At 45.4% G+C, this 21,355-nt stretch overlaps 1 protein-coding gene across 4 annotated transcripts in view; it reads right to left on the minus strand.

Moving 5' to 3' along the window:
- The window catches only part of ADCK1 (aarF domain containing kinase 1), a 91,874-nt gene that overhangs the window by 68,766 nt on the left and 1,753 nt on the right, over nt 1-21,355 (minus strand). The window contains exons 2-6 of one of the 4 annotated variants that reach the window (XM_054199570.1): nt 18,930-18,993; nt 17,825-17,947; nt 14,147-14,349; nt 9,795-9,932; nt 5,266-5,349 (exon numbers count right to left, since the gene is read on the minus strand). In XM_054199570.1, coding sequence (XP_054055545.1) covers nt 5,266-5,349; nt 9,795-9,920 — 210 coding nt within the window. In that variant the 5' untranslated portion in view covers nt 9,921-9,932; nt 14,147-14,349; nt 17,825-17,947; nt 18,930-18,993. Of the gene's footprint in view, nt 1-5,265; nt 5,350-8,922; nt 9,044-9,794; nt 9,933-11,883; nt 12,516-12,882; nt 12,948-14,146; nt 14,350-17,824; nt 17,948-18,929; nt 18,994-21,355 lie in introns of those variants that run through there. The other 3 variants (XM_054199568.1, XM_054199569.1, XM_054199571.1) reach the window with 3 other exon arrangements.

Genomic DNA, 21,355 nt, shown 5'->3' on the forward strand with positions numbered 1-21,355 from the left:
AAAAATGTCACAGTGAGATGGCGCATTTCTCTGAATAAATCACTGCAGAGGACTGAAGAACATCTTGTTTCATAGGCACACATCCCAGAAAAAATGGACCTTCTTAATGCTACAAAATTAAAACCTAGAGAGGCTGTGGCCATAACATTCAGCTGACACCACTCTAGAAAGCAAAAGGAAGAAAAGGAAGTGTCTTATAATTATAAGATTTATTTTACGGCTTGTTATGTGTTTTCAGTGCAAAGCTTTCGTGCTTTATGTGTTGGCGGGAAGTTTGCTAGACAGCAGTGCTCAAATGTAGAGTCATCAAGCCACCAGCTGGCCCTGATAGTAGCTTTTTTAGACTGCATTAGCGTCGACCATGCCTTTTAGATGAAGAAATATCCTGGGGAATACATAATAGGGCAACCAAACACGATCAGTTCAGGGACTGTGGATGGGCTGTGAAGCTCTTCACCTCTCTATTACTGGTTCCCATTTACCTTGGTGACAGAAAGTCACTGCCACCTAATGGCTATTCCGTGCCTCATAGGGAAGTTCATTTGCTGCTTCTCATCCCAGTTCACCACAGGTTGAAGCACAAGCAAAGAGAGCCACCACCGCACACACTGGCTATGGGGTAGAACAGCCCACAGACCCCATTCACAGTTGCCTTTTTGAAGGAATGCCATGGAGAGCTCCTGGGGATTTCTCTCTGCAGATGCAGTCCGCCTCCATCATGAAGAAACTCTTTTAGGACATCACTTTCTATTACTTAAAGCACACAGTGTTTTTTGGACTTTGAACTAAGTCCAAAGACAGAGGTTATTTTGTTGGTCTGAAATATCCAGAAACTATAGATTATTTTCGAAAAACACATGCATATGTACACCCACTCATTTTCTTTCCAGGATTCTTCAGTCCAGCAACTTCACTGAGCAACTTCATAGCTCATTTTGAAAACACTCACCCCACCATGAGAAGCAAACACAACAAATGCCAGGAATAGCCTCCAAGGAGCAAGAAATCGTATTCTGTATAACGATGGCACAAGGTTACAACTTCCAAATATTTGCCCAGATACTGACAGCCCAATAACCAGGAGTTTGAATGAGGAGAACATCCTCATTCTGCTCTCAAATGGAGGAAAGTTAATTAACCTCCCCAAATGGCTTTTCCATGACAAAGCAATTCAATAGCCAACAAAGTTAATTCAAGAATGGATTCCCACTGTCTCCTGAGACACCTTGACCACAGATCCTTTCTCTCCTTCCTACCTCCTCTCCATTAAAAAAAAAACCCGTATCCACATTCACAGCAGTAATCTTTTGTCTTACATCATAGGAAAACAACAAAAAAATGCTCTGCTCAAGATTTTCAACTGTGGCGACTAGTGCCAAAATCTGCAAGATGATCGACCCATTGCAATCCTCTTACTACACTGACAACTTGGACGTCCATTGATGCCAGCCCTTAAACAAACTGCATGTTGTGAGATACTTCCTGACTGACAGCAGGATCAACAGAAATTGATGCCAGCAATATAAGAAGTGTCAACCAAGACATCCAGGTGCTACAACGAGAGGCACACTGGAAATATCTCAGGGTAGGCTGACTTGAGACTGAGGAGACAAACACTCAAGGAGGCAAACACCCAAGGAGGCAGAGGAATGTCAGGGAAATGCAGCCCTCTACAGAATAAAATGGTTTGTTGAGAAAGCAATAGATAAGGAAACCGCACTGAGACGGCTGTCCTCCTTCCTCCTCTGACCCAGTAAGAGCTGGGGCAGAAATAGGAAGAAATGCCCAAGATTACACGTGCAAAGATGGCTAGAGTCATTTAATGAAATAGACATGAAGTGAAGGAAGTTCATATCTCTCCTAATGCTCCTGACACTAGACCTACAGACATCCGATGTCTTGGGGGTAACCATGGCTACCACTGGCCTTGACATCAGTACACTGGCATTATCATCATATGCAGAAAAAGGGCAGACACCCCATGAAAGAATTCTTAACTCAGATGAGATGAAGCAACCACTGGGATGGACATAAAGCCTGACCACTTAAGCAAGTTTATCCCTGCTGCAGGCAAGGGCAGGAATGGAAAAGATAAAGACATTTTTTTCTCTTGACTGTTGCTGAGGAAGGCTGTGAGTGTCACCAGGAAGGTGGATTCTTGTATCTCCTGGCTGATAGAAGACCCAGAGAGACGCGATGCAACCCCAGGGACACACAGTGAATTTCCAGCTGCTGCTTCCCACCTCATGGAGAGTGGTAAATACACCCCCCCAATATGGTGGCCACAAAAAGGTGCTGAGAACTGAGTGGCTGAGAGCATTGGCATCAAAAGCAGCCCATGAGGGACAGAAAAACAGCCAAGATTGAAGAGAATTCCTTGGAGCTAAGAGGAAACCTGGCTAAAAGCCCCGGGGGAGCCCATTTCCTTCTTAATCTGCTTTGCATTTAATTGTTTCCTAATGACTATGTCCCTGTTTGGCCACAACAGGCTCAGGGACTGGTGCTGCCACTGAGGCTTCCCATCTCTCATCTGAGGCCGTGGGTAATTTAGAGGCTCCAGTTTAATGGTTGACTGGGAATCCATGGAGAACAAGTTAAGCATTATCATTTGCACTGGAGTAGCACCCACCAGTATGCTGAGTACCAAGAGCAGATGCACAGAAAAAGTGGTTTTCTACTCCCAGCCGCAAGCCCGTCCCAGACATACATGCAGCTGCACCCCCCTACCGGAGACAGAGGCACAGCAGCTGCACCCAGACCTGCTGGCACTATCCACAGTCCCAGGGTCACCAAATCCCTGCCTCGCAGAATCTCTGTTCCAAGCAAGCACCAATGTGAGGCTGGAAACCCATAACTAAGTCATATGCATGCTTAAAAGAAAACTCCAGACTCTTAGCGTATGAGGAGGAGGTTAAGCTGGCTTCGCTCAAAGGACAGAAAGCCAAGAGAATACAATGAATAGCTGGGAGTACCAGAGATCTATCCAGGATGCAGGCAAGTAGAAGCAACATCTGGATAAATATCCTTCACACACAACACTTACTTGGGAGGGCCATTCACATCCTCTTGACCCAGTCCAGTGACTAACCTTTAGTACCAATTCCAATGGGGGAACTTCTTAAAAGTCATTCTGAGCTAGTCTGAGACCAAGAAAATCAGCTCCCACGCTGTTAAAAGAGCTGCAAGATGGTAAAGTCTCGGTTGCCACCCACTTAGAGCTGCACTGAGATAAAGGGTTTGGTGTGCAATTGCCCAGGCCCAAAATATTCTCCCCTGCCAACCTGATGCTTTGCTCGCACAAGCACTACAGGGATGTCGCTGAGGAAGCCACAAGGGCTGTCACTGTCAGGCTTAGTGGTGGCTCTCCATAATACCTGCCAACAGCAGGACAGACCTCCAGAGGCCAATGAGTTTTGCCAACTCATTCTATGCCTGCACCTACTTTCTCCTCTCTATCTTTCAGCTCATTCCTCTTCATGCAGCCAACGGCTAATGCTGGCCATGCCACAGAGTCCTCTTGTGTCATGCTGACATGCTGTGCTTGCCACGGGCTCTGGCACGCGCAGAGGCTGACTCAGCTAGTCTCGGCTGCAAAGCAGGAAGAGCACAGCTCTGCACAGCGCCAGCAAACAGCCCCCTTTCTGGCTGCCTGGGGCATGAATTGACAAACCATCAAAACCTGCATGACAGAGGTTAATGAAGCCATGGAGAGATATGGCAAAAGGTCAGGAATTTGCAAGGGCCGCTGCAAATTCCTGCCAAATGACAAGCTGTCCACAGCACTGATAACTCCGTAACTTGGGTGTCGCTCAAGAAAGCTACAAGCAGCCCTTCCACAAACCAGGTTTCAAAGGCATGTGGCAGAGACATAGGCAGATGGAAAGTGAACTCCAGACTCCAACACATCTATCTCCAGTTTATGCCAGGGCATCAGTGCCACTCACCTTGGATGAGGAGCTACAGCAGAACAGCTTAGCATCTTTAGACAGGAGAGGATGAGAACAAGCCCATGGAAACTCTGCAAACTCTCTCAAATACTCTAAGACCATACTGATGATGATGTGGATTTTCTGCCAGAAGAATACTAAAGCATTCTTGAGTCCAATGGCACTTATTTCTACCTGGCCCACCACTGTTTCCAGCTTTAGAGTCCCTCCAGTCTGAGAGCCCCTGAGGAGCACCACCCCATGCATTACAACCACACCTGTGGCCTAAATCCTGCATGCACTAAGAAGAAAAAATTAGGTTAAAGACCTTACTTCATACTATGCAGACTGGCCTAATTTGGCACAAGTTATATTTCCCACTCCAAAGAGGCCCTGAGCTGGAATAGCAAAGAGACCCTGGCTACATATACCATGCGCACTCAAGTAAAACTTAGTGTCACTCACAGCTCAAGGTATTATGGAATCACGGAATTTTCAAAGTTGGAAGGGACCTTTAGAGATCATCTAGTCCAACTCCACTGCTAAAGCGGGATTGCCTAGAGCACATCACTCAGGGCTGCATCCAGGCGGGTCTTGAAAGTCTCCAGAGAAGGGGACTCCACAACCTCCCTGGGCAGCCTGTTCCAGTGCTCTGTCACCCTCACCGTAAAGAAGTTTTTTCTCATATTTGAGTATTGTAGGGCTGTAGGCTGAAATGAAAGGTGCAGCACAGGAGGAGGTGCAATAGGGGTGCTTATCTTACTTCTCACTAGAAATGCTTTTTCTATTCACGTTAATTAGCGATATCAAAACACAATGATATGTTTTGCAACGAGATGTGCCTTTCTTTGACCAATTGATTTCTTCAGAAATCTGCAAGCCTGATTGATCCCTTTTGTTTCACCAACACACTCCTTTTACTTAAATCTCTCAGCCTTCCTGTTATGGTCATTACCAACCAATAAGCAGATTAAAAAACCACTGCCAGTCCCCTCCCAGAAGCTGACCTCCACACAACCAGTCTGGGCAGCAGAAAACCAGTGACAGAGCCCAAACACATCTTATCCCATACACTGAGAACCTGAATCTTTAGTGGACATAAGTGAGCACCAGTTGCATGAGGCTACCCTTGATGAGGGATCTTCTCTGCTGGGTGCTGCAGGTCCTGCAAGAATCTCAGGTAATACGCAGCACAGTTCGTCTCTGCTGTTACCAATTTGGTAGAAGGCATATTGAATTATTAAGCTGACAGCTTGATGGTTTGCTTTACAGCAATGGCTTTGGCAACACAGCCGTGCCTTGCAATTTCCAAGGAACGCAGTCCAGTGCTTTCACCCACCTGTGATTTGAGGAAGTCATACTCCTCTGATCCATATGGGACGCTCCGAAGGGAAGTGAGATAGTCATAGGTGATAACTGCCGTCTGCAAATGAAACCAGAAACATTGAGCAAGCTCTGCAGTTATCTTGGATCACAACAACAAACATTCTGTTAGGGAGAATGTATGCAGCTTAGGTTCCAAAGTTTTGGCTTCACAGTGGAGTTTACGGTAACAGACTCATAAGAAATTAAATGAAGAGATTTAAATTTCAATGAACATTTATAGAAAGCAGTGCAGGGACCTCACTGACGTATAGCTACTAAAAATAACCAACACTTGGCACTCTCATACTATCTTCCATTTGAGAAGCTCAAAGCATTTTCATAACCTCTGCACAGCACCTTGCACAGCACACTCCCATTCTCCATCAGCTTCCACAATGAGGTCTGTTGCTAGTAACAGAGGCCATGAAGACCCTGTTTGTGCCCCACCAGTTATCCCATGCTTCATCTTCACACCTCCAACCTGCCTAACCATACTGGTGCACGGTGAGCTCAGTCTGGGTAGACGGTTCAGCAGGGAGCAGAGCGGCTGAAGACAAGCTCACCGGTTAGTACCGCTGCTTGTGCTTTGGGGGATATTCAACTGCACAAAGGACTAGAGGGATGAAGGGTCAGATGCCCAATTACAAAACAACAACATAGGGATCCAGTTAAAGCTTATTAGCTAGACATAGCCACAGACAATGGAATTAGACTCCTAAGAGCCTTAATGATTTCTGAAAATGGATCTAGAGCCTTTCACGATTTTATCCTACAACTAAAGTTCCTCTCTTTCCACAGTTAGCAAACAGAATAGAAACATACGGGTCACATTGATAAAGTTTACATGGAGGGAGAGAAGGGAATGCATACCTAGATGAACCTGTCCGCTAACCCGTCATCTGAACTTCAAGATCCTTGCCATAAAGAACCATTTGCATAACTCAGATCTCAAGTCAGATTTCCTCAAACCTCCCTACTGAAGGGGTAGCATCCCATTCTGGGACAGGATACTACCCCCCCCTTTCACCACAAACACGCCTAGTAAGGGCATAAAGCACAGTCAATGTAACGTGAAAGCCAGGAAGGCAAGCGGATCACACCTGGTTTGAGACGAAGTTGCTGGAACTGACAATAGGGAAACAGTCAAAAGCTCAGAGATGCATCAGAGAGGGGATCGACCTGGGAATCAGTTACAGGCAGACACACTCCTTCCTTGTGGAGGTTAGGTTATTCACATTTCCTGTTTTCCAGATTGGAAATTGAGCTTTTCAGACACTCTTGCCCCTAGTGAACTCAGGAGCTGCACAGCTACACAAAATGACATTCAGAAGAAAAATTTTCAAAGCATCTTCCCAACCTCAAAGAACAACTTTGAAGTGGAGGGAGGTTCAAATCAGCCTTGCATGAAGGCTTGAGTTGGTTCTTATTTTATCTCTGGGCCACAAGGGTAATTATTACCTCCAACTTGAAAGAAGCAGCTAACAGATTGGCCTGTATTACAGAGGAAGAGGGAATTAATTAAGCGGTTGCTAATTACATCGTAATCTTAAACACTAAATTAGTATTATGATGATCCTGATAGGCAACTCTGACATTGCCAAATCCCTGCTAGTGTCTAAGATGTATTCCATCTACTGCACAAAACATTTCTTACACATACCCAAAACAACTGGGATACCCTCAAAGAAATACAGCAAATGCACAACTGCTTTGCCAGGTTTCTAATTTTACCGGAACACAGAAACTGTCTGAAATACGATCCATCCAGGCCACTGACTTCGTTCTCATCCAAGGCCTGTGCTGTTATTCATGTTACAGTGTGAGACTGAATCTCGGAGACATAAAAAGACCTACAAGATCAACCAGTGCCTCCCCTTACAAGTGTCAGATTCCTTTTTTTAATTGATCTTGTATCCAGACCAGCGTTAAATGTCCCAAAGACTTGGGCTTACGCTTTGTATCAATGAATTCTCAATACCTCACACTCTTCCACCACACCTAAACTATCCTCAGATCTCACCAGGTCATGGCACAATGTTCCCTCTGAACAGTTGTCTTCCCACACATAAGCAAGAGCCAGTTGCCTAAACTGAGGCTCAAGAAGAAATTTTCTGCTAGTGCACTTCATCAAGCTTCTTAGGAAAGTCTGCAAAGGACTACTGAACCAGTATGCTTAAAATACAAGCAGACTCAAATCTTTTTAATCAAACTCCGATGAAATCTGTCCAGAGTCCTGTAGCTCTATGTCAGGTTTCTTGACCTCCATGGGTTTTTTCCTCCAGGCTTTTGTTTTGTTCGCCACACCATAACTTGTCTTAAATTTTTGTCTGCTGCTGCTGAACTTAGCTCTTAAGGACTACAGCCTCTTAATTACAGCCTGCTTTTGCCTGGCTATGGTCCAATGATTAAATCAAGCATCCAGATAAGAAGCCTGGGCAGGGCTAGACTGAAGGACAGATGCTTTAGATCCATGTACATGCCACCAATATCCAGAGTCGCTTGTTTGCTACAGAGTCTCAGCCTTCATTTACAAAAAGAGCAAGCCCAAGAAGCTGAGCTGCTTAGAAATGAACGTGTCTACTTGCTCTACCGGCTTCACCCAGTCTATGGCTAAGGAATGAGGGCAGCCTGGGCTCCCAGTGCTCGGATGAGGTCTGACCGCCTTTCCAACAAGGAACGACCCCAAGCTGGGAAGGCAGAGGTCACTGATGCAGCATGACTAAAGCAGCAACCTAACCATATGTAGTCCTACATAGGAGAGGGAAGAGAGAATTCAGAGACAGAAAAATTGTGTTTGAAAAGTATACAGACACAGAGATATAACCACATGCTGCCATCGCCTACAGAACACAGAACATTGGCAGCATGTTTTTGGGGGTCACTGCTTGCAACTATGGATGCGGAACCTTCTAATGCATTTGAGAGCAGGGCCAGTGAAGTGCTTTACAGTCCATGACTTGTCACTTCCCTGAGGCAGAGGACATGAAAGTCAAGCACGTCTTTAGATTTGCCAGCATCTAAACCAAAGAAAATCTCCTCTCCCCTACTTTCTATTAATCAGGAAAGTAATCTCTCACTGTCATTCAAAATGCAGACTAACTGCATAGCTTCATCACTGCCCAGTTCTCACTTATTTTTATCTTAAACAGATGATAGCCACAAAAAACACTGACTTCAAGTGAGATTGAGAAACACTGGTCAAGCAGGCAGAACTCAAGGGCAGACTGGAGAGCCCAAACAGCCTGGAAAGCAGATTCCCCTCCAGCCACAATAACCTGCGTTCCTTCTCCACGCCTCAGTTTCCTGTGCAGTAGAAGGGAGAGAGCTGCTCCCTGCCACCAGGCAGCACTGCCTCATGGTCAGGGACAGAGCACAAAGCTTAGCACTTATTTAGCACTTATTAGCTAAGAAGGGAAGATAACATTTTGTATTTCTGCCCTCACCCTTTCAAAATAAACATTCATTTTTCACAATAGTTTGTGGTGCAGCTTTCACATATAAATGGCACAGCACCTAAGCCAACCCACAGAGCTTGTTTCTTATTGCATTTGCCCCCAGGAACTGACTCCCTGTAAAACTCATTAATGAAGTGCTTAAAAGTCATAGAATATGCAGACAGACAGCTGCTTACCACTGGGAGTCTGTAAATGATGGAGATTGTGGCCTGAAGTGACACATGTATAATGCAAGTGAGGTACAGGGAGACTGATACCCCCTCCAGAGTCTCTGCTCTCCTTGTTCCTGGATGCTCATGGATTCATCAGTGAATATCCTCAAGGAGAAGGCAGCAACCCATTTGGCTGTCAGTCTCCATTCTCACGTTTTCTGGAGCGATGACCAACGCAAGGGTCGAACAGCAGGGATGCTAGGCAGATGTAGCATTTATTTTACAAATCTGGAAACCAATCCAATCTCAGAAGTACATCATCTCCTATCCCCACTTTAACCTTGCTTTGAGAACAACCCTCAAAACACCTGCCCTCCTCTCCCCAAATCTCTCAGACTAAGGGTCACAGGGCAACGGCTATCATAACATATCAATACAACCACCACGATCCTTAAAACAAAAAGTTACAATATAAAAAATGGCATATGCAGACAAGATGGTCTGAACTAGGTCATTATTAAAGGTAGCAGGATACCGTACCTGGGTGACTGACCCTGAAGGGTCAGATGTGGGAGTCAGATGAAGATGTGGGTCCAAAGTGAGCCCTTGCTCTGAAGGTCCCACCCTGTCCAGGGAAGCAGAGACAGTTCTCTGCAGCCCAGTATCTTTGTTTCTTTCAAAACGTGCAATCAACAGCTCTGTTCTTTCTCTGCTTTTGCCTCTTTTCTCCCCACTGTGTCAACAAGTTGAAGAGCTCCCTATTGACCTTCTGACTGCCGGAGCCAGCTGCCAACTGGAAATGCAGAGAGGAAATGCAGGAAATCCCTAGTTCCTGTGAACTCCAATTACCTTACCCACCTAGGAATCTTCCTGCATATTACTAGGATAAAACTTACTGTGGCAATGGCTCGTCCCACACGAACAACTCCAAAGTCATTGGGATCCAGGAACTTGTTGCCATACAGGTAGATGCCAGAAGTGGCTGCCGCCAACGAGGCAAGTTTCAAGGCCCTTCGTGCCATGACTGATGAACCCTGCCGAGACACAAAAAAGCAACTGTAACACCTGAGTAAGACGTAGTGATCTGATGCCTGCAGCCCCAAGGAACCTGACAAGCCAAGTTTTAATTACTCCTTTGCTAATGATGCATTGCTAGCACTGGTCCCAGCCAAGAGCTCAAGTGATCACGCAGCAACCAAACACAAGCTCTGACTCCATCTCTAACTCAACAGTGTCTACAGGCCACAAAGCCACAAATAACTCACTGTGCTAGACCTTGGGCACCCACAACAAAACATTTGTTCGTGGTCCCAAAGGCTTTACAAGGAGAAACAACAGGTAGAGAGAGGCAAGGGAGCACGTGCTCACCAAAAGTCAATTCTGATCACAGCAATTGGCCACTTCTTCACTGCAAATGTTGTGAAGATATCACAGCATAGGCAGATTGCAAGGGAACAACAGAAGATATAAACCACCAGGGTTTAATAAGAGCTCTTGCAATGTGAAGAGCACCCAAAACCTGTTAAAAACTCTGATAGACTAGTTGTGAAAGTGCTTCACTGCTGATGAGCGGTGGGAGAAGAGGTGATGCATCCCTGGAGGCTGCGTGCCACTCCCGTGGCCGGTGGCAGACAGCCACATACAACACAGGGGATGGGGGACCTTGATCAGAGTGACCAAGAGAGACTTGTTTTCTCATCGTTACCATCCCCTTCAAGTGCCAGGCAGGGGCTGCAGTGGTAGAACAGACATCTGCAAGAATCAACAGCCTAATCCTGGCTCTGTCACAGGCACAGCACAGGCCCGTGGCAAGACACTCCTCTCCTCCCTTATTTTTTCTCTGGAAGACAAGGGTGGGGAGTGAATGCATTTCCCACACTAAGCATTTTGCAGCACTGCATTCATTGCTTACAGTACATAAAGTAGTGTAAACATGTAATTCATTACATGTGATATACATATGATTCTTTATGTCATTTTAGAGGATTCAGACCAGAAAAAAAACCTAAATTACAAATCAGGTATATTTTCCTTTCCCTTTGGCTGGTATTAGATAGAAAATATGATTGACCATTCTTTCTGCTTGCCCCACTAATCAAGATGCGTGGTTCACCTACTCTGCAAGTGCTCTAGAGCACCCTTGACAGAGCACGGGCTTTTACCCCATCAAGACGGAGTCCACTAATCCTCCAACTCTTAGACTTGATTGAGAAACTTTCCTACTTCTCTTTGTGAACTTTTAGCAGGGTCGTTCTGCCTCGTGCCTTTGCTCTTAGAAGCCTTGTAACCAAAAAACACATGCAGTGACATGGGTCAAGCCTTTCAAAAACAGTTCACAAGAACACAATCAGCAAAACAGGCTAATATAACACAAGAGACCTCTGTACATGAACCTTAGCTAAACTTCGTTATTTCCTTTTATTTCCTTACAAGACCTAGGTAACTTTGAGGCAGAAAAGCCAAGATATATTCTGTCAGTGCCAGTCAGAGCTGCCTGCAGCACCCCCACTCCTTCTCCTGTCAGAAGGGGCAGCTGGCTGATCAGGACACCTCCAAACCTACAATCAAACTCAGGAGAAAATAAACCTGGCCCCTTGACCGCAGCCAAATGAACATGCACTTCAAAAAAAAAAAAAAAACAAAAACAAAAACCCTGCCCTCCTCCCCTTCCTCACTGAAATTCTAGAATTTTTGGGGCTTCTTTCAGGAGGATCGATCTCTTTTGTACAGAAATCTCTTGTATCCTTTGCCACCTTCAAAAAAACATTTTCTGCAAACCGTTTTAATTAAACCATTTCTGTTCGTTGTATGTTTTTGTAAAATTTCATTTATTGGAAAGTGAAAGGTGCAAACAGTGACTTTTTTTTAACACAGAAAATACGCCTCTCTCTCTCATTATTTTTTTCCTTCACCTTCTTTATTACTAAAAGAACATTTGCTTGAAAGCAGGATGCAAGTCCATCTGTTCTTGCATCTTATTCCTACCTGAAGCTATAATCTGCAGTTCACGACACCACATCTATTGCCGTACCCGCCAGCTGTACGTCACGAACAGAAGATGGGAACTTTAGGTGGCAAATAAACAGCCACAGCCGCTGAGCTCTTCAGCAACAAAGTTCCCGCTTTCATGCTTAATGGTTGTACCCAATAAAAAAGGGAAGAATTTAAACCCCTCCAATATAAGGTACAGAAATGGAATTGTCAGAAATCCATTTCAAAGCTTTGCATCAGGTGTGGAGCAGCCTTTTCCATGTAAATGAGCCATCACCACACCCCTAGGGGCACCTCAGGGACCCTGTCAGCTGAGATACGCCTCACGATGTCACAGCCTCGCCTCGTTAAGGCCGGCGCTGATGAACCACCTCCCGCCCTTCCTTCACCCAGGCGACCCGGCTTCCTTGACTGTCGCACGACTTCCCATGCGTAAGGTGCCCTTTCCCGGCAGCCGGGCCTCTCCTCCCGCCGCCCGGGGGAGCCGGCGCGGGCGGGAGGTGACCGGATTTCTCCCGGAGCCCAGGAGGTAACACCCTGGAGGCCCAGCACCGGCCACCTGCCCCGAGGCCCAGGGAGCGCTGACCACCCCCGAGGGCCGCCGCAAAGCCCCCCGCGGCGGCCGGTACGCCCCCCGACCCCGCCGCCGCCGGAACGCGGCCCAAGGGCTCCCCCGTGAAGGACGCGAGGGGCCGGTTCCGACTGCTTTCGGTTCTCCTTCAGCCGTGCCGTGCCGTGCCGTGCCTCCCGGAGCAGCCCCCGCCACCCCCGCCCCGCTCCGGCCTTCAGAAACAACCCCAGACCCGAAAAGCCCTGCGCCCCCGGGGCCTGCGCCCACGGCGGGCAACCGCCGCCTGGGCCCGGACACCCCTCGCGTGGCGGAGGGGCCGAACCGGCCCGAGGCGGCAGCGGGGAAGTGGGAGGACACCGAGGTTGCGGGTCGCTCCCCGCCGGACCCTCCGCAGCCTCCGGCGCACGGAAGCCGGCACTTACCGCCTCGCCGGCACCGCGGCACTTCAACTCCCGCGCTCCCAGCCACCTGCTCCCCCCTCCGCCTCGCGCATGGTACGGCCCTGCCCCCGCGAGGCACGCTGGGACTTGTAGTTTCCGGCCGCCGTCGCTCGGAGCGGCGGGGTCGCGGCGGGACTGCGAGGGGCGGTCCCCGGGCGAGCCCACCGGGGGAGAGGCGGGGGGAGGGGGCAGCCGGGCGGGCGCTGCGCACCGGCTGCGGGCTGCTCCCCCTCCTAGGGACAAAAGAGGAGGGGGACGGGCAGCCCCCTGCAGTTCAGTGTACAACAGGGTAACACAATCTCCCATTCGTCAGCGGGGCTCCCAACCTGGCACAGGTGCCCCAAAAAACCTGTCCCAGCATGTCCCAGATAGATACAGAGAGATATAGATATACACCTCAGAAATCATGACAGAGGGTAGAAATACCAAACTCAGATCCCGGGACGTTCCCTTTCCGTACCCATGAGAGGTGCTGGGGGGGCACTGATGCTTTTTCATCAGCTAGAAATGAGAACTGAGCTTCCCGGAAGGGCGTGGGTTTGGCCAGGGCGGTACGAACATGGTACCTCGTGAGCCTGGCTATTGCAACACACGGCGTTAGGTGTGAGCACAGTCACCTGCACAGCTGTAGCTCATGGACTGGCAACACCGCGTCCCTTCCTGGTGTGAAGGGAGTGCTCTCACCAGAGGGCTTCTGGAAACAGTGTTGAACGCTTTTCATGGAATCATAGAATCACAGAATGGTTTGGGTTGGAAGGGACCTTAAAGATCATCTAGTTCCAACCCCACTGCCATGGGCAGGGACACCTCCCACTAGACCAGGCTGCTCAAAGCCCCATCCAGCCTGGCCTTGAACACCTCCAGGGATGGGGCATCCACATCTTCCCTGGGCAACCTGTTCCAGTGCATCACCGCCTTCATAGTGAAAAACTTCTTCCTGATAATCTAACTTAAATCTACCCTCTTCCAGTTTGAAGCCATTACCCCTCATCCTATCACTACACACCCTTGTAAAACGTCCCTCTCCAGCTTTCTTGTAGGCCCCCTATAAGGCTGCTATAAGATCTCCCCGGAGCCTGTTCTTCTCCAGGCTGAACAACCCCAGCTCTCTCAGCCTGACTTCATAGGAGAGGTGCTCCAGCCCTCTGATCATCTTTGTGGCCCTTCTCTGGACTTGCTCAACACAGGTCCATGTCCTTCATATGTTGGGGGCCCCAGAGCTGAACGCAGTACTCCAGGTACTCACCAGAGCAGAGCAGAGGGGCAGAATCACTCCCTCGACCTGCCGGCCATGCTTCTTTTGATGCAGCCCAGGATGCAGTTGGCTTTCTGGGTTGCGAGAGCACGTTGCTGGCTCATGTCGAGCTTCTCATCCACCAACACTCCCAAGTCCTTCTCCTCAGGGCTGCTCTCAAGCCATTCTCCGCCCAACCTGTATTTGTGCTGCTCCTGTTGAACATGAAACAATGTTGTCCATCATGTGGTCAGATCCTCAAGCAGCATAAAATTGATAGCATACACTATGCAGCTATACTTAGCTTTTATCATTTGGTGAAATGCATACATGGCTGCCTCATATCAGCTTACATTTAAGGGTATAATCCAAAGGCCAAAGAGATGTGTATCATAAACATCTCAGAAATTGTGGTTCTCTGTCCAAAAGAATGATGCAGTACAAAAACTGTATTAATCAAGAATAAAAAAGCTGTTGGCAACAAGGAAAAAAATTGCAGAATAAAAAAAAGCTTTCTCTGCAGCTAACCTTTAGCTCCTTTGTATAAGAAATGAAAATGATAATAAACTTTACCATATTCAAGGTTCAATGCAAAACCAATCTCTTCACCAAAGTCTTCTTGCAATAAAGATTATGATAAAAGAGAAAAAGAACAAAGCAGAGAATGAACAAATGTTGCTGAATCATCATATATATTGTAAGAGAATCGTGTTCCCTGGAGCAAATACCTAGTTTGATAGTCATCCACTTGAAACTTAACATTTCTGGTCGAACTTTTCTGCTAGTGTGGAAAGAAGGAAACTCAATGTTGGTTTTGAGTCAGCATCTTTCTGATAAAGAGAAACTGCACTTCAACAATACCAGGGAACCCATAGTGGAAAAGTCTAAGTATTTGGGACAGAGTTAAGGACACAGATAACACAACTAATCCTTAATTAAAGGATGCCAGAGACCAAAAACAGAATATGACCAAAAAGATATTAATAATTCTTTGAGAGTTAAAGTTTCTGACAGGATTCAGGAAACATTGAAAAAAACCCAGGAAAGCATCACCGCACTGTGTTTCCATTCATATTTGCAGGAATACAGTTGCACCCAAAAAGGTATAGACAGGGCAAAAGGGGATCTAGAAACGCTCAGATTACAAAGCAAAAGGTCTCAGCTTCTAGAAGAAGGAGTAATAAACCAGGACATTGTGCTCAAGGAAAGATCCCGACGGCCAGCCTCTCCTCCAGGATGGCCAGATCTTTTATCCAAGCCCCTGCGGAAAGTGCTGTAAAGGTGACTTCTCCACCTTCTCCCTGGCTGTGGGAGTGGTATATTAAAGGTTTTCCTAAAAGATGAAAAAATATTGGAATTATTTGCTGGGTACCCCTTTTGTTTCCATCTGGCTCCATTTCAGTTTTGTTTTCCTTATTTGTCCCCTGCGTCAGACATGCCTGCACAAGGTGGGCTTCCTGACAAAGCAGCTACAAGTTATGAAGGGCAGAGTTAAGGGTGACCACACTGAGGATACAGGGCCCACATGGCCAGTTGCATCAGCCATATGATGGCAAAACTGGCTACAATCCCATAAATTTCTTTTCCTTCTTGGACAGATGGGAGCTTTTGAACTGATGGGGTGCACTGAAGCATCTCAGCTTAGTCTTGGACCATTAATAATTGTGTAGGAAAGACTATTTGTTGGAAGGAAGCTTTACAGTTTAGAGGGTGAGGTTAAAGAGGAAGAAAATAAAAAGTGAGGGAGATGTGCATGTGATGTACTGCTGAGAAAATGAGAAAGAAATGAGCACAGGCTGAACACGAAGTAACCACTCTGATTCACAGAATACAATAAGCTTAGAAATATGGGGAAAAGATCTACTCCTGTATCTACTACAGCCTGTGGAAGCTTTGCTATAGATTTTTGTGTTTGCAAATTCATGACCTCCATGGGCCTAGGCTGATACTGGGTGTAATAGCAGGGTATCCATTTAAAGCCGCTGTGCTACTGCATATAAAAATCCAAAATAGAGACTGTAACCTCAGCACAACCACTGATTCCTGATCACAGCTTGCTGCTTCCACCCGGGATGCTTAAGACCACAGGCTATCAATCCCCTGCTTTAAACGCTAGATCACACGTGTTGGCAAAGCTCCTGGCAAAGGGAGTGGGTCAGTATCTGATCTTTGCTGGCCTCTCCTGGAAAAGCTATGGGAGGTTGCTTCAGATAAATTCTGTTCCTTGCAGCTCTCAGTTAAACAGGCTGACGCAGGGTCTGCTGTGGAGAGGGGAGGAAAAAAAAGAGGCTTTTGTAGTATAACAATGCCGTGTGCCGATGTGCAGTGGGCAATTATGTAACCAACGCTAAATCTTTCCATAATTAGAACAAGCACCTAGTTAGAGTGATCAGAGCTCTTTTGTGTGAGCCTGCACCGGGGTACGCAAGAAAGAGCTTGGCTCAAAAGAAAGATGCTGGCTTGATTTCCCTTTCCCTTTCAACTGGTGAATAAATTAAATCTCAGATTACCCCAAATTGCTGTGAAAGATGAAAAGCGAAAAGTGTTTCCTTTTCATTCTTGTTGAAGACGTTTGCGTCCCAGGTGTGAATCTCATGAAATGCAGAAACAAACCCAAAGACTCAGGCCTCTCTGTCCCAAGAACCAGAGCAGGAAGAGCAGTCAGACCACCTGAATAGAGGACAGAAGGTCAGTACCAGCTCTTCCTACTGGGAATCGACCTCTTTTTTTAGATTCCCTTTGATGAAAACCATGGAAAGATATCTGGAAAGTCTCACCGATACTAGACATTCCTCAGGTACAGAAGGCGGCATGGGAAAAGACATCAAAACAGTCCCAGAAAGCAGGTGATCCTATGATTTTGTGGACCTAGAGAATTAGCTTAACAAAGAGATGTGAAAAGGTATGGGGAGAATTTGCTACCAGTGCAGTGGGAAGAACAGCTTGACCCAGCAGATCCTTCTTCACTCTTCTGATCTGTCCTGCCACTCTGTGGATGGTCAGCAACAGAAATACTGAGGCAGATCCATCTTCTGCAGCTACGAAGAAGTTCAGCTCTAAAAGCCACTGTAGTGATGCTGATTTATACAAGTTCAAGATCCGGGTAGTGGTACCTCTGCTGCTAGAGATCTGTATTTATGAAATATTTTCTGATTCTTTTCTGGTTAGTTCAGGTGACCAGAAGAAATATGACAAACACCTCTGTATAAGGGTTGACAGATGTGCAAATCAACATGGAAGATGGGAAGCAAAACAACCTACCTGGAGCTAATTCCAGAAGACAGCTTAACATACTCCACAGGTCTCCTGCTAGGCCAAACCCACCCACATTCTTGGTCCAACTTAAAATGGAGATTGGCAGATTTTGTCTTTCTATCATCAATGGAAAGCTCAGAGCTGACTCCGGGAGCCATCCAATTTTAGAATAGGATCTTCTTACCAATCATATTGTACAGATCCAGTACTTGGATAAGACAGCTCTTGAAAGAAACGTGCCCATTGCCCCAGGCCAGTCAGTGCCCTTGAGTCAGTAGTGACCAGGGGCTGAAGGTGACAACAGAAAGTGATGTGCTGCTTGGACAGCTGGGCTTTAGGTGAGCTGCAAAATCCAATTCTACCAGTATTTTGTTCCTTCAAGGCCTTTGCTCAACCTTGTTGCCCAACTTAGACGATCACACGCCACCTCCATACCTCTCTCTTGTAATTTCCGATGGGAAAAAAATTCCTCTTCACTATGTCTACTAAAGCTGGTGATGGCTAAAGGATATTCCACTTCTTGCAGGTTGTTGGTAAGTGTCCGTAGGCCACCATGTCCTGTGTTAAAAGAAAAGAAGATTTTTATCAGCCAGGAGTGGAATGCTTCCAGAACAATATTTGCAAAACATTCTGGAGTCTGGAAGGTGTTACAGAAGTACATGAGACCATTTTTGCCTATTGGAGAAAATGTACTTTTCTACAAAGTATAACAAATAATAGAAATTAAACCAGCCTCCCTTTCAGTCATTCCAGGTAATACAGACATGGCTTGAAGAATTTGAAGATTTTTACAAAAGTACTAGTAGACCTTCTGATCTTTTCCCCCCAGCTATAATTATTCCTTCTGAATGCTGCCTGTAACCCCTAAGGGAATGTGAAATGCAGGGGTTGCTGATGTGGCTGAACCTTTCCATCTAGGTAAATCTCTTCTTTTTCGCTGTTTAGCATCTTACCTGTGGCATAATTTATCCCTTGTGTTAAGAAGTGTCATTTATTTTGATCATTTTTATCCCACAATGTGCAGTGACTGTTAGGCATACAGATATCTGATATTAACAATAGCTTATTCCATTACTTTGTATTGTCATCTTCATTTGTTACAAGATATTTCACGAACCATTTAATTCTGCATTTGCAAATGTGTAAAGTGCTGAAGTAGATAAAAAAAAAAAAAGTGCAGAGGATTTAACAGCTTAAATCTACCCCAAAAGACTCCTTGGAATAAATCAGAAATATGTTCTCAAAACCAGTTGCAGTATCCACAGCGAACTAAAGACATCCCTGCTGGCAGCCATGCCAAGGATTAACTCCTCTGCAGAGCCTGAACTCTTTTCTCACCAAACAGAGGATCATTTGGGTGTACTTGTGAAAAGTGATATATATGGAGACCTGACAGTGTTACTGTCCAGAAATATTAAGCAAAAAAGATCATGGCAGAAATAAAAAGGAACTCATCCTTCCTTCTTAGGGACAGGTTTGTATCTGGGGATGATGTGTTTAAGGATCTCTGAACCATTCTTTGCCTAATGTTTCTTCTTACCAAAGCTCTGCCACAGCTGTCATCTTTGAACCATTACCGGGTCTGGTTCAGAAAAAGCACAGATCTAGGAGACAGATGAAGATGCACAAAGATCATCAATTCACAGAGCCAGAAAAGAATATTAATGTTTCTTTTCTGATGCTATATATATTGTGGGACATTGAGTTTCACCCAGTTATTCCTGTAAGGACCCTGGTTGCTCAGGCTTGTAATAATGAAAGCATCTCTTCCCAAGATACTTCAGCTTTGATTAGAAGATAACAAGGGATGGAAAAGTGAGCACTCCCCACAGTTTTCCAAAGGTTAATCGCTCTCATTGTAAAATATTTCTGCCTAATTTCTCATTTGAATTTCTTTAATTTCCACTTCCAGTCACTGATTCTTGTTTTGCCTTCCCCCATGAGATCAAAGAGCACTTTCAGATCTTGTATTGCTAACTTGTACAGGTACACATACCCGATGATCACACCTTTTCTCAATCTTTTTATAATGAGAAAAACATGCCAAAGGTTTTAATTTGCTCACTCAGATCACTTGTCCTTGTAATGTAATTGACAATAAGTACAGATAAATGGAGTTTACCTCATTTTAACTTGTCAATATAACATTTACCTCTTAAAAGTTCACCACAAAACAAGTTTACTTATTTTATTTCCCCTACACTCCCAATTAACATTAGCTTTATGTTATCTTTGTAGTACTCCAACCCTCTTCAATCTGCCAGCATTGAACAGAGTTGTCAATAACTCTGTCCCTCACAGTTCACCCGACTTGTACATCCACAGGCTGCACGAGGCTTTTTGTTACTTCACAGCACAAGAAATTCGTGCTAAGCTGCTTCTCTCTCATAACCTTCCTGGACCTCCACCCATGTAGCATATGTCTTCAGGTGTTGCCCAGTGCCAATTCTTTAATTAAAACGTCATGAGAAGCAGAAGACAGAAGTAATGGGAGGTGAACCAGGTCAGGGTCGAGGACAACTATGTCAATAATGTATTTCTTTGGTCTGCTGGCTAACCTAACACAAAAACTAAACTGTTTTCTCACTTCAAAAAGAAAACTGGGGGGGGGGACCAAAACAAAATACCATTCTACATGGAAAAACAACAAAGTATTAGATTAGAAATTAAACACATTCTGGTTTAAAGAATTTTCCCACTTTCAAAAAAGTAAGCAGATTCAGCCTGTACTTGGCCAACAAACATTGCTTTACACCAAAGTTCAAATGGTCCATTTTGAAAATGTTAAAGTTTCAAATTTTCGAAACTTCCCCCAGTTTTTGAGTTCAGAACTTCTAAACAACTTTTTTTTTTTTAATCCCAGTAAACATTTTTGACCAATTAAACCATGTATGTAAGCATTTTTTAGGTTTGATACATGATAGATAATGCAGACAGGGACAAGAAGTTATTCACAGGTGGATTAGCAGCACGTGCATAGAAGACTTGCATAAGTTTACAGTGCCATATGGTTTTGAATAAGCTTGTACAGCCCCTTCGTACCATATGGTCCCCTCTATCCAGTGCTAAGAGCCTTACATATTCACAAAATTAGACAACTCAGACGTCAAAATTGAACCAAAATGAAATTAAAAAGACAGAGGTTCAAGAGGATGAAAATTAAGTATTAAAGCAAGTACAAATAGCTCACTGTCTGCAAAGAGAAAGCGAGGGAGCGTGCAGTTCTAAGAACAAGCCACAAAACTGAGGAAACCAAGGAGCATCTCCCTAGTGCAGGAGATGAAGCATATTGCTCACCTACAATTTTACCTTCTAAACAATTTTGTATTGTGGCTGTCATGTAAACTGTGTTGCAAAATAGCTCACTAAATTATATATTTACCATACAGTATTAAATAATGCATCACAGCAAACAAAGAAGGAGAAACATAAAAGTAGGAGGGATAAAGGATAGTTTTTCAGCTGAGGCTAGTATAACAGCTGCAGACAGAGACCACGGCAACTTCTGACGGCAAGAGGAGGCCCCTGAATCAGGAGGCAATATTGCCAGATGTGACAACAGCAATTCTGTTGCTAAATGACTGACAGAAATGGGTAGGAGAGATGACAGATGAGTTTTGAAATTATTGATAAAGGATATATGTCAAAGTCTTGTATCTTTAGCTTTGTCTAAATTGCTCAACAGAGGCCAGCTGTCTTGGAGAGGAGGGGAAGTTATCTGTCATTCAAAGAAGTGATGACAGAGCTGCTGTCGCCACGATGCAAAGCCAAAGTCTGATTCCCACTGGAGATGACGAGAGCTTTTGCATAGAAGGACTGCAACAGGACTGTCCTTGCCCCCTCCAAATCCACCCCATCCTAGAAATTGTAGCAGATGAATTTAATCTGCAGAACTAGGCTGTCCTGCAGATTAAAATATGATAAGATAGACAAAATGACTAGAAGACTGCAAGACAGACATTTAGT

This window comes from Rissa tridactyla, chromosome 4, assembly GCF_028500815.1.
Source record: "Rissa tridactyla isolate bRisTri1 chromosome 4, bRisTri1.patW.cur.20221130, whole genome shotgun sequence".
Lineage (NCBI taxonomy): Eukaryota > Metazoa > Chordata > Aves > Charadriiformes > Laridae > Rissa > Rissa tridactyla.